Below are 18,440 nucleotides of genomic sequence, written 5' to 3'. Positions count from 1 at the left end.
GAGCTGTCGCTTTTTTGTCGATACTTTTGTTTCTCTGAGGAGGTACTTATCTCTTCCACGATATTACCAAAACAGTAGTAGGTAACTCAATCAACATTAGTGTAGCTATGTTTCCATCCGCTTGATGCGTAAATCGAAAATATGTGTTCAAAACTATAGTGAAATGACTTAAGTGAACTTATTCATAAATCTGACTTTTATCGATAAAAAGGGGGCGTGCGTGATGTCGTAATATCCGGGGGAAATCCATGTTTCACCTTATCGCCAAAAAAATTATCCATCCAGAGCTCCATATGTGTCGATAAAATATATACGTTTGACTCCTCTAATTTCGATATCCAAATAATAAGGGCGCTAGGACAAAATTAAAATGGTATACAGGCAGTCGCCGGGTCAGGAACGTCCGACTTATGGATAACTCGTACATACGAACGAAATCCTATAAAGCGCATTATATTAAAAATTATAGTTAAATACAATGGTTCGTGATAAGGAACGCACATATACTACTTTGCAACGCTTGTGAAAACATTGCTTAGCTTCCGCGGTACAGTACAATACCGAATGTAGTTACTATTATTATTACTGTATAATTATTATACATCCATCCATCCACTTTCCAAACCGCTTATCCTACTGGGTCGCGGGGAGTCCGGAGCTTATCCCGGAAGCTATGGGCACGAGGCAGGGAACAGTATAAAATATGAGTCGCTGGTATTGTAGGTTGTGATAGGGCAGGGCACACTCACACACCATTCACTCCTACGCGCAATTTAGTAACTCCTAGTTAGCTTCAGCATGTCTTTGGACTGTGGGGGGAAAACCGGAGTCCCCGGAGGAATCCGCACGACGACATGGGGGAGAACATGCAAACGCTGGAGGAGTTTTTTTCTCAAGTCCATGCAAACTGGGCGGAGACTCGAACCCAGCGGTGTGAGGCAACAGTGCTAACCACTGCACCACCATGTCGCCAGTTATCATACAATGTATTATTATTTTTCCGACGTACCTACAAATTACGGACAGACTTGGGGAACGGATGTTGTTCGTAACCTGGAGACAGCTGGAGACTTGTTCGTAACCTGGTTGAAACTCTACTTGTTTTCATCCAAGGAAAACGCCGCCGAAACAAAATAATTTAATTTTGGAGGATGTAGCAGCCAATCACTTTACACCAAACCACATTTTAGATGTCCAGTTCTACAACTGAAATTCCAGTGTTGGAAATACAGCAAAATTCCACACATAGGACCTTATAGTCCCCTTAAAAATCTACAAAATGTTTTGTTGAATGAGAATGTTTAGAGTGTTGCAAAAAGGGATAACCAAATCTTTAAATTGTGCCCGACTAGGTGAATATTACTTATGGGTTCGTCAAACGATTGATTCAATAATTGACTTCTGGCAATTGATAGTTTTGGAATTGGGGTTAGTGTTCTAGCATTTCTGGAAAAACTGTAAAGTAACAGGTACGTGACTTCTCATTCTAAAACTGCATCACGTTACATAGAAAGTGAATACATTATTTGAGCCAAGAGAAAAACTTGTCCCATGATTGGCGCTATTGATCCTGCAATGTAACGCATTGAAATTACGCCCAGTTGTTTATGGGAAACGTTGTTCTTTGGCTCGCAAAATACGCATAATAGAAGAGAAAATAGACTACAATACCCAGCAACCTTTTAGTCACGGGGCGTCGCTGTGATGGTTTCGTTCTGTTCTGCAAGCTGCGTGCGGTTTTCATTTCTCCCAAAATTGTTATTATTGACATGAGGATTTGATTATGTAGTATATTCACTCGCCTAGTTACTGTAGGTTTACGTCTTTGGTTTTGCTTCTCTGAAGCGAGTTAATTTGGTGTCTGCCTGGCGCGCATCGTTTCGCTCATGGCTTTTGTCGTTTGTTTTGGTTTTCTGGTGAATGGCTAGCTAGACCTTAGCCAGCTGGGTAGCATGCCTGCTAACCCTTCGGCTCTCGTGACAGCGCCGCGCATTTACACTCGTGTCAGAGTACTTGGTGAAATTTATTTTATTTAACTAGCTGGTTTGCGTACGCGTAGGACCAAGTGGTATTTCTGACCTGCGCTGCGCCGGCCTCGAATGTCATGGTTACCAGGAGCCATGTCGTGCCGGTCGAAAGTCGCTCCGAGCGTCGAGTTTGACCATAGCTGCTCCGACAGCGTCGAGTACCTGACCCTGAACTTCGGGCCCTTCGAAACCGTCCACCGCTGGGGGCAACTACCGCCATGCGACGAGTTCGTCGGGGCCAGGTGACGAGGCCGCCGATTGACCCGGCCGCCGCCCGGGGCTCATGTCTCGTCACATCTAACCTCTGTCCTGTCGTGTTGCAGACGCAGCAAACATACTGTCGTGGCTTATAGGGATGCCATTTATGTCTTCGGTGGAGATAATGGGTGCGTTGTTGTCTATTTGTTATTGAGCGTATTTATGATTAAGGTGTATTATGAGAATTGATTCATGTTGTCATCTAACAGGAAAAATATGTTGAACGATCTGCTGCGATTCGACGTGAAAGACTGCTCTTGGTGCAGGTAAGGTTATTCATCAGTCTTGCAAATAAACACCAGTGTGTCTACATTTCTGTTATGCTTACATATGTTTTTGTTTGGATTGTGTTTTTTTGTCTGTCTGTCTGTCTGTCTGTTTGTTGGTCAGGGCTTTCACTACCGGCACCCCACCTGCTCCCAGATATCACCATTCTGCCGTGGTGTATGGAAGTAGCATGTTTGTTTTTGGTAGGTGTTCATTATTTAGGTAGTTTAGTATCTTCGACAGTTTGAGATGTACCAGAACCACATTCCACCAGTTGGACAGCGAGTTAACCAAAGCCTCCTTTTCAATACTAGGTGGCTACACCGGAGACATCTACTCAAACTCTAACCTGAAAAATAAAAATGATCTTTTTGAGTACAAGTTTGCAACAGGCCAGTGGACAGAATGGAAAGTGGAAGGCAGGTAATGTGGTAAAGCATAATGTTGTTTCTAAATTGGAATAAATAAGATTTAAAAACGAAAAGCCATGTGGATTCTAGACCCGCAAGATGTTCATATTCCTTTGCTCTAGTCTGTATTGTTACACTTCTTGATTCAACAGTTATGGTTATAATGCCACTCTGCTTGGAGTCAATTCTCTGGTCTTTCTTGTAGGTTACCTGTGGCAAGATCAGCTCACGGGGCTACAGTATACAATGATAAGCTCTGGATTTTTGCTGGCTATGATGGAAATGCCAGGTAATATGGCTGAAAAAGCCATGCTATGGTTCTGAATTTCTCTACCTTGCCCTTTTGTCTTGCGCTTTTTTCCTAACATGAGGACATTAGGGTTGACGAATGGTTATTTTTTCTGTCTCTAGGTTGAATGACATGTGGACTATCAACCTTCAAGATCGCGAGCAGGCATGCTGGGAGGAGGTATGTCCACACTGTCTCGCAACTTGCAGCGGGTTGCTGCTCTTCAGGTTTTCATGACCATGGGAAAACCAACATTGTCACTTTTACGGTGAAATATATGTAAAATATGTTTACACGTTTATCACGTTAATACTAAATGTCTTGTGCATTAATTGCATGAAAATCAAAATTTCGGATGCAGAAGAATTAATTGAAACATGTTTTTTAGTTAAAAATTAGAAGAGTGAAATGTGGGTACAGTGGGGCCCTGTTGAGGCTGTACCATAATACCTGCTGGAGGAGCCGTGGAAAAATGGCCAACTCTGCCCCCAAGCTTTGCTCACACCTGTGTGCGCGTGTGTGTGTGCGCGTGTGTGTGCGCGTGTGTGTGCGCGTGTGTGTGCGCGTGTGTGTGCGCGTGTGTGTGTGTGCGTGTGTGAGACTCTGGTCAGGCTGTCACTATCGATTATATCAATAATTGAGTAATCTACCGATTTAATCTGACGATTCATCCAGTAATCATTTGTATGTAATATAATACGACGTTATACCCTATAATATATCATTGTAATATAATATTGTAGGCTTGTAATATAATTAGACTAGTGCGAGGCAAGAACCAACCAACCGCTGCAGGGAACAATTAAATCACTCATACAATCAGTTTAGGCCCTCCAGTTCACTTAAATTGCATGTTTTTAGACAGTGGAAGGAAACTAGAGGACCTGCCAAAAAGCCATGTACACAGGCTGAACGTGCAAACTCCACACACACAAAGTGGCAGTGGGCAGCATCCACTACTCACTGAGCCAGGGCTGCATAATGTGTGACATTAATATTGACATAGTGGTTGAAATGTATGTAGCTGTCAAATCGCACGGACCGCAATAGTCTGCTGGGTTCAAACCATCAATCATTTGCGCTAAAACATTTTTAGTCGATTACTGGAACGGGGTGGTGGCTCTGAGGCTAAGGATCTGTGCCAGTAGTTGGAAGGTTGCTGGTTCAAATCCCGTGAATGCCCAGAGTGATTCTACTTTGTTGAGAGGCCCTTAACCTGCAATTGCTTCAGCATGGGCGTGATGTTAATCTACATCCAGCCCTATAAGGAGGTCCTCCAACTTGCAGGGAATAACTTGGGTTGATGGCAGGATTGTAACTTCAGCCACCAGAAAAAAACTTACATTTGGACTAGTGTGGTGCTCAGGTATCACCTGCTCAATTATGGGTCCTTTTCAAAATTATCTAGTATGGAAAAGAAAAGTTTATCGCCGCTGCTTTTGCTTGAGGTCTGGCATTCACTCTCCAAGACAATCCTAATCATACTCAGGCTGCCTGTCATACTCATGCCAATGGTACCGTAGAACATGTGGTGTGTTTGTGAAAAATAATACAAAAATCAGTGAAGAAGAGAATCGACTGGTCCTGAAAAAAACATTTGTCTTCTACTGTATGGAAATATTTTGTATTCCATAGAGATGATATTGAGCTAAAGCAAGTGATTTGTCAGTACTGCTTTGTGTCTGTTGGCATATCTCACGCCAACACAATCAACTAATCAATTAACAGACTCTGTTGATGGATATTCAGTTCTATTTGGCTGCGTAGTCCATTTTCAACTCCGCAACTATTGCAAAAACTTCAGATATTGCAACGTGAACATTTCCCCATATTAATCAGCCCTACATATTTTTTTTTAATGGATATTATGTACCATATTATGTAAAATGATGTGGTGGGACTAACCTTTGTTTTAGCAGTGATTATACAGGAATCACAAACAGGAATTGTACAAAGTAAATTAAGCAAAATAATTCAGTGTGACAACAAAGGGGCGCATGTCTGTCTGTCAAAACTGAGTGTCTTTTAAAATGTGTTTGCATTGCAGGCGACCTTTGGTGATATTTAAGTTCTACCTTGCAATACTGACAGACGACTGAATTTTCATTCACTTTTAATCCTGAAGCGCTTCCACAGAACTGATGCTTACTACTTTCACTTTTAATTTGGACCCTTACCTACTATGTGCCATCTTCCTTCTGCCATATTGGCAAGTAATTTGGAAGGAAAAATGAAATCAGTGCTTTTTTCATAATCTGGTAATCGACTTTAATCAAGTAATTGTGACAGCGCTAATCTCTGCAAGATGGGTTATCTGAATACTGAATGTTGTTGTACTTGCTACATGCATAATGACAAAGGTTTTTCTCTTGTTTATTTGTTGTCTCCTCAGATTGAGCAGAGTGGCGAAATCCCACCCTCCTGCTGCAACTTCCCTGTAGCCGTCTGTCGGGACAAGATGTTTGTGTTTTCTGGTCAGAGCGGAGCCAAGATCACCAATAACCTGTTCCAGTTCGAGTTTAAAGGCAATATGTGAGCTTCTGTGATCTCTCTGATGCAGTATATTTCTTTTATTGTATCAGCTGTTTGTTCTGTTTGCCTTCATTGGTTAGTGGCATTTACTGCTCAGTATGTGCAGTTCTGACTGCATATAGAACAGAGGCAGGATCAAAGAAGCATGCTCAGTATTCAGGATGCTTATACACTCTAAGTGGCTCTCAACTGGCTCATTCTCAGGAGCCTCATTTTTCCTTGATTTTTTTAATTGTTTGCCACAGATCATGTAAAAATTGCCGATTGTTAAAAAAAAAAAAATTCTGAATAGTTTTTTGACCCACTGAAAATGTTTTCATGACCTACCAACTGAGAATCAGTGCTGAATAATATACCTACAACATTCACTTGCAAGACATTAATTCATTTTTAATGAACGCTTAGTGTGGTTAATTGTAACAGCTGAAGCTTCACATTAAGGCAATATTGTAGATATTGTAATTGATTAAATAAAATGTACTAATATTGCATGAAGTAGCTACGAGTAGCTGTGGGCATCTGAATGAAGAGTAACAGTGTAAGCAGCAGTCGGTGTATTTAATGAGCTGGATATTAATTAGAATGCCTCTCTGAACTGATGGCCTGACCTTTACACTCTAGTTAAGAAGGCTTCCATACCACCACAGAATGATGTGGTATAGGTCACATGGGTTGTCATGACGATAACTCTGTGTTTTTGTGTGCGTGCGTATGTGTGGGTGGGTGGTCCCCATACAGGTGGACCCGCATCCCTACGGAGCACTTGCTGCGTGGCTCCCCCCCGCCCCCTCAGAGGCGATACGGACACACCATGGTGGCTTTCGACCGCCACCTCTATGTCTTTGGCGGGGCAGCTGACAACACGCTACCCAACGAGTTGCACTGCTACGATGTGGACTCACAGACATGGGAGGTTATCCAGCCCAGTGCGGATAGCGAGGTTTGTGTTCGGGAGCCAGGCCACTGCGGGCTCAGCGTTAATCCCGGCAATAAGCCCCTGTCCCCTGTCTACCACACACCACGGTGCAGAGCTTGGATACATCCGGCCTGCTCGCCTGCTTACGGAGAGGTGGTTTATGACTGCTTTTCTGTGGATGGGAATGCGACATCTGTTTGTTCTGTCTGCTTTAAATTCCATTCACTCTCTGCTGTCTTGTGTGAACCACTTCTGGGAATGAACTGACTTAATTTGATTTAATCAATCTGGCAATGACTTTGAAGATCTGGCAAGTCATATAAGGCATTTGAACATTTGAATTGCCATGCATTTAATATTTTTGATACATATAAAAATTGATTTGTTTGGCAGGGAGTCATTTTTATTGAATTAAGCAGTTTGAATCAGCAGCTTGTTCAGAATTGATTAATTCGAAGCTAAGGTGGAATGAAAATTAACCTCCACCCCCTGGTGGTTCTGCTAGGTATTACTAGACTTCTACGTGTTTTATTAACTTTCTTTTTTGATCTTTGAGATGTAAGGATGCCTTAACACATACAATTTGTCCCACAATTTAACATATTTTGGATAATTTTCAACAGATAAGTAGGGTTTTTAAATTATCTCACTGGAAAAAGGGCACTTTTCCACCACACCAGCTACCGTACTTTTAGTACTTTCTTAAAGTACCAAAAGTACGGTACTTCAAGGTGTTAGTTTTGTACTGGTGTGAAAACTGGCACCAGCGCTGAATGATCACAATTCCAGGCAGGGTATTTTTTACTGAATTAGAAAAATGACTGTAATATATTATAAGGTTGGACTATGCGATATTAATATCAACATTGCATGTTATGCACATGTTATCTCACATCACTAGTCTGCTAGATTATGATCAGGGTTTTTCTTTCCATCATTTCTGTATGGGTTTTATAGCACATGGAGTTTGGATAAAATATTTTTATTCTCAGGGGAGAAAACTCAGCAACCTTTGCAATTGTGGTGATTATTCCTTTTCAAGATTACGTGGGATATGTTTAAAAAAAAAATCGGTTTAAAGTTTTACCTGTTGAACTCCTTTATTGCTGTATAAGTACTCCAGTATTTATTACAACAAAATCACATTGGGATATTTGGAAAATTTCCTGTACTGTGCTGCCGTAGCATATTATACAAAGTGCTGTTTTTATGCTATAATGATCTTGCTGTATCTGTTTCCAATCAGATCGCAATTAAAACCTTGATCTCTTCATTTGTCCACTTATCCATTATATTATTTTGTTTTTTTTTTTTTGCTTTGTTTTCTGAGTTCACGACTATTTCAAGACGGCCACTGTTTTTGTGTCAGAGGCAGGCTATTTGCATAACCAGTCAACAAAGAAAGCGTTTACAAGTCTCATCCCAAAGTACCAAAAAAGTTGATGTGGAACTTTAAGTAGTGGAACTCTTGGTGCTGTTTCTTGACTGGAAAAGGGAAAGTACCTGGTGCAGTGGAAAAGCATCCAAAGTGTGCAAATTTTAGCAAGGTGCCGACTAGCAGGCTCCACACTGCTTTTGCTGTTTGACATGTGTATAGCCAGCTGCCATTCAGTCCTGATTTCTGTAGTTCACGTTCTTCTGTGTGTGCCCACGCTCTCTGTCTTCTAGATGCCCAGTGGCCGCCTCTTCCATGCAGCCGCTGTCATCCACGATGCCATGTACATCTTTGGGGGTACAGTTGACAACAATGTGCGCAGTGGGGAGATGTATAGGTTCCAGGTGAGCCTCGCCAAAAAGATCAGTACTAAACCAGTACACTCACCTAGCTGCAAGGCTAATACTGTTTCATATTTTCTGTACATAGTTCTCCTGTTACCCAAAATGCACGCTGCACGAGGATTATGGCAAACTGTGGGAGAACCGGCAGTTTTGTGACGTGGAGTTTATTCTTGGGGAGGTGGGTCTAACTGTCTGTGACTTAGAACATTTACATCAGCATTGGTGGGTTTGTCTACTTCTGTGATTGGTAAAATCCAGTGCACTTGTATGTATCTAAATTGTATACACAATCTTTGCCTCTTGCAGTAAATTTCTTTGTTTCACAGTGATTGATTAGCCAAATTATTAAAAATAAAAATAATAAAATCATTTATTAAATAAAGGCTGACATTGACCGCTGCAGTAATATAAAGATATTTACTTTGTATTCTTATTGTATCATTTAAATAGTTTTCACTAGCATACCTTTTGAAAGCTAAGAGACCTGGGCCAAGATTCTAAATGGGAATGTTCAGACTTACAGTACATGATGAAGGCCTCAATTTTGTGGTTAGCTCATTAGATTGGCTGTCACTCTAGCACTTCATTACCCTTTGACATGATTATCTGTTTGTCGTCATGTACAGAGGGAGGAGCGAGTGCTGGGACACATTGCCATAGTGACGGCCCGATGCCGTTGGCTGAGGAAGAAGATCCTACAGGCCAGGGACAAGCAAAAGCAGGTGAGTCATGTCTGAAATCCACTGAGAACGCCAGATTATAAACATCCTGGCATAAAACTACAGATATATAAACCCATGGATCCTGAGGCCTCAAACAACCAACAGGACTGATATGGTCAAAGCTGGGGTTTGTGGGGTAATTCAGCCTGTGGGTCATTTTAAAAATCAAGAAGGAAATTGAGAGATTCAAGTGGTTTCTGGCCTTTTCTTTGCCCAGAAGTGTAAACAGGAGGGCCCAGAGGAGGCAGAAGTGGGGCCCATAGGGAGCCAGAAGGAGAGCCTAGGCGGAGCCAGAGCGTCCTTGGGCTCGGGGTCAGGGTCGCAGCCCTTGCTGGAGGTCAGCATCCGAGAGGCAGAAGCCCAGCCCTTCCAGGTCCTGATGCAGTTCCTGTACACTGACAAGATCCAGTACCCACGCAAAGGTCAGGCTGGCCTGCGTCGCTGCTGCGACTGCTGTGTTTCTGAACTGCACACCCAGGGGTGCCTTCAATACCGTTTGATTTGTGAGCATGTTGTTAATCGGATGGTTTTTGTTAAGCTTGGGTGGTATGACAATATTACGGTATACTGCGGTATTTAGAAATCCTGAATGTAATGTAAGGTTAATGATACTAAAACAATACGCTGTGTTGAAAAGCTAGTGCACGTGTCCACAGAAGGAGCCGTGACTGGTGTCAATAAACTCACTCTCTGTCTGTCTGTTGTTTGATTATGCAGAGTGGATAATTACTACTGTCTGGCCCTATTTATATGTATATGACGCTACACACTCTGGTCTGCTCCAGATTTTTCTTAAAGGAACTGTTGTCTTTTGGAAGCGTAAACCCATACAGAATATATATTTTAATAACCTGTGTTTTGTCATCCTGGTTATCAGGTCATGTTCAAGACGTTCTTCTGATCATGGACGTCTATAAGCTGGCCCTGAGTTTCAAGCTGTCGCGGCTGGAGCAGCTGTGTGTTCAGTACATCGAGGCCTCGGTGGACCTGCAGAATGTTCTGAGCGTGTGCGAGAATGCCAGCAAGCTGCAGCTGGACCAGCTCAAGGTACGCCTAAGCCAGCTGGAGCGACCCTCTGGGCTGGGCTGCTTCATAAGAGCCTCTGCCCTCTCCCCTCCCAGGAACACTGCCTCAACTTTGTCGTGAAGGAGTCGCACTTCAACCAAGTGATAATGACCAAGGAGTTTGAGCGCCTGTCTACACCACTGATTGTGGAGATCGTTCGCCGCAAGCAGCAGCCCCTCCCGAGGGTGTACTCAGAACAGCCTGTCGATATTGGTACTTACCATGCTATCCAGTCCCGTACATTATCGCTGTTTCCCCACAGTACAAGTTTTTGTCTGTCTGACACATCTGTTGCCCCAGGAACATCCCTAGTACAAGACATGAAGGCTTACCTGGAAGGGGCGGGGCTTGACTTCTGTGACATCATCCTACTTTTAGATGGACACCCCTGTCCTGCCCACAAGGCCATACTAGCTGCCCGCTCCAGGTGAGGGTCATCAAATGTCATTAGAACGTGTCCTGTTGATGTGTTCCTCATCCACACGACATGGCTGAACCTAGCCGATATCCATTCCTGGCTCTCAGCTACTTCGAGGCCATGTTCCGCTCCTTCATGCCCGAGGACGGCCAGGTGAACATCTCCATTGGGGAGATGGTGCCCAGCAAGCAGGCCTTTGAGTCCATGTTGCGCTACATCTACTACGGAGATGTCAACATGCCCCCTGAAGATTCCCTGTATCCTTTAACCTTCTTTATTTGGCAGAAAATATCAGTGTATGCAGGTATTGCAGAGGACACATATAGGTACTCTGGAAGTTAATATGCGAATACCCGTAGTTTTTTTTTTTTTTTTTTTTTTTTTTTTTTATATTAAAAAAAAAACTGTTTCTCTGAGCATCAGCTCAGTTGTTAAACATAGGTGTCTTGGCATATTTGTGTCTTTCAGCAGACATTTGTGTTCCCTGAGTGCTTGTACCTTCACTCCTGGTCAGATACTTGTTTGCCGCTCCGTATTACTATGGATTCTCCAACAACAGACTGCAGGCCTACTGTAAGCAGAACCTTGAGATGAACGTCACTGTGGAGAATGTTCTGCAGGTATGATGCTTCTGCCTGACACTTTGCCAGGCCCCTTCTGAGTCTTCACTGGTTCCATTTCCTCTCGGACTTTAATGTGAATTCTCAGAACACTTGTCCTGTTTGCTATTTTTCACTTGCCAGTGAACCAACTATAGCATGTTCCTCAGTTTTCTTGGCTATGTATGTGCATGTGAATATTTGACGCTACTCTGCTGTACCATGGGCTCTGATCTTTTTGAGAATCTGCCCCGGATAGTCGCACTGTAATTTTAGGGTTCCTGGAAGCTCTTAGGAATTTTCAGTGAATGGGAGAGTCTTGACCCAGATTAGGTGTATTCTGCTATAGCTAATGGGTCAGTGTGTTAGTAAACTGTAATACAAGTAAACTGGATGTGATGTACTTTGGAATGACAAGTTCTGCTCGCCTAAAACCTGTCGAGCGCGATGTGACCAAAACGTTAATTTAGCGTTTGGGATCTGAGTTTTTTTTTGTTTCTTCACTGGCACCAGATCTTGGAGGCAGCAGACAAGACTCAGGCCCTGGACATGAAGAAGCACTGCCTGCACATTATCGTCCATCAGTTTATCAAGGTGGGTGGACTGCTCTTTGGCGCTCTGACCATCTGCTGGCCCCTACCTTCGGGCTGGATGTGAGCAACGCAGCGCTGCCTTCAGGGTTCCAGTGACAGAGCCAATCAGCGCCCTCCATGCGTGGTGCAGACCTCCATGCTAAAATGATGCAATGGCTTAAGCTGCCTCCCTCCGCCCAGCGCGGAGTGTGGTGACTCCTTGACACGACTGTGTACTCACTGCTTCCACGGTTAGCTTATCTTGGACACATCAGTACTTGTGCATCAAAAGTAAAAATGTCTCCAGTCGGTACTTTATGTTGATTCCATTGTCGTTCATTAGCATCATTTTACTTTGTATCGGTTGTTTTATTGTTTCTTACTTGCCTTTCCCCCAGGTGTTGATTTTATTTTTGCCTCCTTCTCTCCCCCCCGCCCCCACCCAAGGTCTCCAAGCTCCCAAACTTGCGGGCTCTCAGTCAGCCGCTACTACTGGACATCATCGAGTCACTAGCCTCTCACATATCAGACAAACAGTGTGCGGAGATGGGCTCCGACATATAGCTAGTGCTTTATTAGTGCCTACTGTCATTTCTGCGTATTGTGGTTTTTCTGTTCGCTGTCCATGTACCAGCTCTTCCCCGGCCCCCATATATAAATGGCTGCCTCCTTTCTCCCTTGTATTGTAAACCATTATTTTATAACTTAGCTTGTTTTTTGTGTTACAAAAAAAGCAGTTATCAAGTTTTCTTTTTATTTCACAAAAGTTACATTTATAGGTAACCTGTGAGTGACGGTTTTTGTTTCTTTGGTAACACTGCAAAAATTATTTGAGGATGTGGTAGTGAAGCCACAAAACTAAAATGCAGTTACTTAAATGTTTCATGTCGAGGGACATTTCTTGAAATCAATTCCGTAACATCACAAATTCTTAGAGCACGTGTCATACATTCCTACTTTCTCATTTTTGTCCTATTTTAACAAGGTTTATTGAAATTTGAGTTTGTTTTTGCAGTTTCTCAGTCAGCGTATTCCGTTTGCCGTCCTCTATTACCCTGAGTTGTATTATCACCTCAGTAAAAGTTTGTTTGTGTACCTCATTTTGCTGCCAGCTGTGTATTCTGTAATCACACATAGCGGAAAAGAGTTGTCTGTAATAAAGTATAAAAATAATGTGCAAATTGTATGACAGTGTTACTTTTGTGTATTATATGCCTTAATAAATTAAGACTGTTGAATTTTTTGTGTGTTGGTGCAAACTACCTCCAGTGCAACATATCACTATGAGTGTATAATAATGCAGTAATGGAAGATGGCGGAGATATGTTTGAACAAAGCGAGATCTGGGTTTGCAAAGCCTCTCTTTATGTGGGGAGGTTAGTGGAGCAGAGCTTTACAGATCTTCTGCTTCCTCACCTGAACTCGACCTGACCTGAAACTCAAGAGTGGGAAAGACTGGTGTTGGGGTCCTACACAAAGGACCTCATTCTCCCAGGCTGAGACACTGCTGAAGCTTCTGCCAGGTTCTGCAACTGGACCCCTCTGTGACGGGTGGGCTGATCTCCCTCTCTCTGCTTCTCTTTGAGGAGGAACCAGTAGGGGCAGGAGAATCAGATGGTCATGTATGATGCGGATGAGCACCGACTGAGCCCTGACTCATGTTATAGACACCCTCCAGTTCATAATGAGCTGCTTTAATTTCCTAATGAATGTTCAGGCACCTATCAAATATTCACACATGATCCTGCCGCCTTTCCGGTGGGCGTCTGTTGTGTTGTAGCCGAACATTTGTTCATAGCTCTGTGTACTTAATAATTTCAAGTAAATTATTCATATAATATGCTCATCCCGTTACTCAGTTTATAATTTCTTAAAAGATGTGTGTATGGTTTCTTCTGCATCGATACATAAAGTATTCAGGTAATGGGATTTTGCCAAGTATAGTGTGTTGTATGTATGGCGAATAAATAGACTGCCCTGCTTTCTCTGGCTTGCGGTGTTCTGCTCCCTCCTGATGCCCAGCGGGTGCCCCGCCGGGGTGGTGGCCCCTCTTAAGGTGTGGCTGTGAGCTGCCCGTCAGGTGTGCGACAGGCTGGGAACCTCCAGACTGCTGTGGGGGGCAGATGACAAATGGGGGTAGTTACTCGATCTAGGTGAGGGGGGAAATGAGGGAGATTAGCCTAAAGAGGCTTGCTGTATATAAATATTTCTGGTGTAAAGAATCATTTTTTAATGCATGGACAAGGAAACTAAATTTGTTGTGTTCAAAACAGCTGTACTAGGCCCCACAATATAGAAAGCATGAAATATTACTGCAAACGTTTACTGGATAGGGTACATGCAGTGTGGTTACTGTTGGCAGCTTCCAGAGAATGATTTTGAGCAATGAGGCCTTTCTTGATGTTCCGGAATTCCATCCGCAGAATGTTACTTTCAGCTTTTAATTAAATTACAGCCTCAAGGTACCGCTTTATGCTCTCCCTGTATGGAAACCTACAGCAGCTCCTGCTACTTTGCTCTTCAGTCAAACGTGTGTGTGTTTGTGTGGATTGTGTTTAATTACATTTTGCCGACCAAAAACTTCTTAAACTCGTTATTCAGGTCCCCACAAAGATCTATGAATGCAATTAAAAAAGTAAAAATGCCAAAAGTTTCATATTTAGTTTGGTTATTTATGTTAGGGGTGCATAGAGGTTAAGGTCACCTTATCAATACTGGAGTTTTCCCCATAGAAATGAATGGAAAGTCCCCACAAAGATATTATTACTAACCTGTGTGTGTGTATACAGGTCCTTCTAAAAAAATTAGTATATTGTGAAAAAGTTCATTATTTTCTGTAATGTACTGAAACAGACTTTCATATATTTTAGATTCATTACACACAACTGAAGTAGTTCAAGCCTTTTATTGTTTTAATATTGATGATTTTGGCATACAGCTCATGAAAACCCAAAATCTAAAAAAAATTATATTTCATCCGACCAATAAAAGAAAAGTGTTTTTAATACCAAAAAAAGTCAACCTTCAAATAATTATGTTCAGTTATGCACTCAATACTTGGTCGGGAATCCTTTTGCAGAAATGACTGCTTCAATGCAGCGTGGCATGGAGGCAATCAGCCTGCGGCACTGCTGAGGTGTTATGGAGGCCCAGGATGCTTCGATAGCGGCCTTAAGCTCAGAGTGTTGGGTCTTGCGTCTCTCAACTTTCTCTTCACAATATCCCACAGATTCTCTATGGGGTTCAGGTCAGGAGAGTTGGCAGACCAATTGAGCACAGTAATACCATGGTCAGTAAACCATTTACCAGTGGTTTTGGCACTGTGAGCAGGTGCCAGGTCGTGCTGAAAAATGAAATCTTCATCTCCATAAAGCTTTTCAGCAGATGGAAGCATGAAGTGTTCCAAAATCTCCTGATAGCTAGCTGCATTGACCCTGCCCTTGATAAAACACAGTGGACCAACACCAGCAGCTGACATGGCACCCCAGGCCATCACTGACTGTGGGTACTTGACACTGGACTTCAGGCATTTTGGCATTTCCCTCTCCCCAGTCTTCCCCCAGACTCTGGCACCTTGATTTCCGAATGACATGCAAAATTTGCTTTCATCCGAAAAAAGTACTTTGGACCACTGAGCAACAGTCCAGTGCTGCTTCTCTGTAGCCCAGGTCAGGCGCTTCTGCCGCTGTTTCTGGTTCAAAAGTGGCTTGACCTGGGGAATGCGGCACCTGTAGCCCATTTCCTGCACACGGTGGCTCTGGATGTTTCTACTCCAGACTCAGTCCACTGCTTCCGCAGGTCCCCCAAGGTCTGGAATCGGTCCTTCTCCACAATCTTCCTCAGGGTCCGGTCACCTCTTCTCGTTGTGCGGCGTTTTCTGCCACACTTTTTCCTTCCCACAGACTTCCCACTGAGGTGCCTTGACACAGCACTCTGGGAACAGCCTATTCGTTCAGAAATTTCTTTCTGTGTCTTACCCTCTTGCTTGAGGGTGTCAATGATGGCCTTCTGGACAGCAGTCAGGTCGCCAGTCTTACCCATGATTGCGGTTTTGAGTAATGAACCAGGCTGGGAGTTTTTAAAAGCCTCAGGAATCTTTTGCAGGTGTTTAAAGTTAATTAGTTGATTCAGATGATTAGATTAATAGCTCGTTTAGAGAACCTTTTCATGATATGCTAATTTTTTTAGATTTTGGGTTTTCATGAGCTGTATGCCAAAATCCTCAATATTAAAACAATAAAAGGCTTGAACTACTTCAGTTGTGTGTAATGAATCTAAAATATATGAAAGTCTAATGTTTATCAGTACATTACAGAAAATAATGAACTTTTTCACAATATGCTAATTTTTTGAGAAGGACCTGTATATGATCTGAAGGCTCCAGCGGCAGGGAGTGCAGTGCTATGTGTCCTGTGGCCTTCAGTTTCCAGTAACTTCGTCTGCAAGATGATCGCAGGTGTATCCAGCTGACTTAGAGATTACTGCAGCTTTAATCTGCTTGAGTGAGGCGTTGTTGGTGCCATTTGGGCACCTGCCAAGTAAACTTAATTTGTCACCATAGATGCTTCACTTGCAAGTAGTACTGTGCTCACAGCTGTCTGTTTTTTGCCCCCTTCTTCGGAGATGCAGACAGTAGACGGATGATGTACCACTGGCACCATCACCCCCCAGTTCGTCTAACACCTGCTGGACATCTATGGCTAATCATTACATTTCCTGAAACTTGCATTTCCATTTTCATTGAGAGTGTTTTCTGACAAACAGTCATAGTTCTCATGGCAAAGAAACCTATCAACTCTGCATCCAGCGGTCAGAATGTTTATGTCTGGTGTTTGGCTCACAAAAGACGCTGATAATTTGGATGGAAATACCAATGCTCCTTATTAAAAGGAAAAAGTGTATACATTTTCACATGTACCAGTTTAATAATAAGAAGTTTATTAACAGTTCAGGTGAGATTTTGGTCAGGTAATTATCTCCTAACCCCTTAACCACGTGATGTCACCATTGGGCCCTTGAGCAAGGCCCTTAACCCCAGCCGCTCCAGGGATGCTGGTTGGCCATGACCTCCGACCCCAAAGCTCGCTCTCACCTGTATATAGGATGAATGACGTATTGCTGTTACTTTTTTCACTTAAGAGCTGGGTTTGAGCCAAACACATTTTTCTGTTATGGGGAATCTGAAATAGAATAGGACGTTTTTACATTCAGTTTGCAGTGATAGAATTTCTCCTGTTAGAATTCCCTCCTGGGATACAGATTTTTTACCTGGGATCAATAAAGTCCATCTTAAAAATGCACTTTTAAGAGCACTGAACGCACTACCTTGAATGTGACTGGGCTGCTTTAAGTGATCCGAGCTCCTCGCTCACAAAGTCCTCTGCCTGCCCCAGGCAAGATCAGTCATACTGGTGATCTCAGGCCGAAAAATGAAAGGAGTGGAATGTCCAGCAGGTCATATGGGTCACCCTTATTAAACATGGCTTTCAGCCACTCCGGTTTAAGCAGATCTTTGTCTAAGATTAACTTACATAATTCACCTTTCAACAGAGATCTGAAAGGTCAAAGACGATAAAATATGCAAAAAACAACATTTTCACACATGCTCAGCACGTGATTAATTAACAGAATAATCAGAGTTTTGCTTAACTACTTATATTTAGAATTGTATTCGGTTAAAATACTTTGAAGAGAATATGGGACGATTGTTCCAGAGAAAAATTGAAACTGCCGTGAAGATGCTCGCTGTCCAGCTGTCAGACAGTCACATCTCATTCCAGTTAAAACAGCTGGTGGAAAGGGTTTGGTTTATGTTAGATTAAAGCTGTCCTGAGTTTGCAGGCAATGCACACTAGGGCTTATATTTCAGCAGCATTTATAGATAATTTTCAGCTGCCTTTTGCCTCGTTGGCAAGCATGTTGGCTAATGAAACGATTCCAGTCGTCATGTGTGCCTTAAATCTGAACATATACATATCCACTGTGTGCCTTATTTAGATAATCATTTTGTATTCAGCTAATTATTACACATGTATAAATGCAGCACCTTCCAAAGTGCCTCAATTTTTAGTGGTACATGAAGTTCATGACAAGGGCCTTAACTGGTTTTCTTATAACCTTGAAAGGTAGGGAAAATGGTCAGGTTAACTTTTGGACTCACAGACTAACAAGCCAGTTGATCATCATTTTGGTCCTCAAGCAGAACCTCCTGTGAAACATTTGCTGAATGAGAATATTTACTATAATTCCCCTCTGGTGAACTTTTATCGGGAGTAATGGAGCATGAGGTCACTGGTGACCATCAACATCGACAGAACCTCTCGCAGTAGCCATGGTGTGTGTTATTTCACTGGTTTTCAGAGTGCTTTTTGAATTCTTTCACCCCAGACATCGCATTTGTTCTCCTCAGCTTGACTTGCTCAGGTTTCTCCCGCTGGAGGCTTCTTGTGCTTGCAGTCGTCCTGGATGCCCCCCACTCCCCTCCCCTTCCCCTCAACCTGCTGGACATATCTGATTTCATCTCAGACAGCGCTCATTGTTCCGAAGACGGCATTTATTGGTGTGACGAAACAGTGGCGCTGTTGTA

At 42.9% G+C, this 18,440-nt stretch overlaps 1 protein-coding gene across 2 annotated transcripts; it reads left to right on the top strand.

Moving 5' to 3' along the window:
- Nucleotides 1-1,680: 1,680 nt before the first annotated feature.
- On the top strand, nt 1,681-13,092 carry lztr1 (leucine-zipper-like transcription regulator 1). 2 transcript variants are annotated; one of them, XM_048997153.1, is made up of 20 exons: nt 1,681-2,269; nt 2,351-2,413; nt 2,495-2,551; nt 2,676-2,755; nt 2,867-2,975; nt 3,168-3,251; nt 3,374-3,431; nt 5,644-5,783; nt 6,522-6,723; nt 8,368-8,478; nt 8,564-8,656; nt 9,105-9,200; nt 9,418-9,622; nt 10,078-10,247; nt 10,322-10,478; nt 10,644-10,692; nt 10,791-10,940; nt 11,198-11,303; nt 11,796-11,876; nt 12,302-13,092. In XM_048997153.1, the coding sequence occupies exons 1-20, from the start codon at nt 2,100-2,102 to the stop codon at nt 12,416-12,418; spliced, it is 2,298 nt and encodes a 765-aa protein (XP_048853110.1). In that variant the 5' UTR covers nt 1,681-2,099; the 3' UTR covers nt 12,419-13,092. The 2 variants fall into 2 exon arrangements, with proteins under 2 accessions (XP_048853110.1, XP_048853100.1); XM_048997143.1 differs by having other exon boundaries at nt 1,682-2,269; nt 10,566-10,692.
- The last annotated feature ends 5,348 nt before the right edge of the window (nt 13,093-18,440 follow it).

This window comes from Brienomyrus brachyistius, chromosome 2 (assembly GCF_023856365.1).
Source record: "Brienomyrus brachyistius isolate T26 chromosome 2, BBRACH_0.4, whole genome shotgun sequence".
NCBI lineage: Eukaryota > Metazoa > Chordata > Actinopteri > Osteoglossiformes > Mormyridae > Brienomyrus > Brienomyrus brachyistius.
This window is presented reverse-complemented; position numbering and strand designations above follow the sequence as displayed.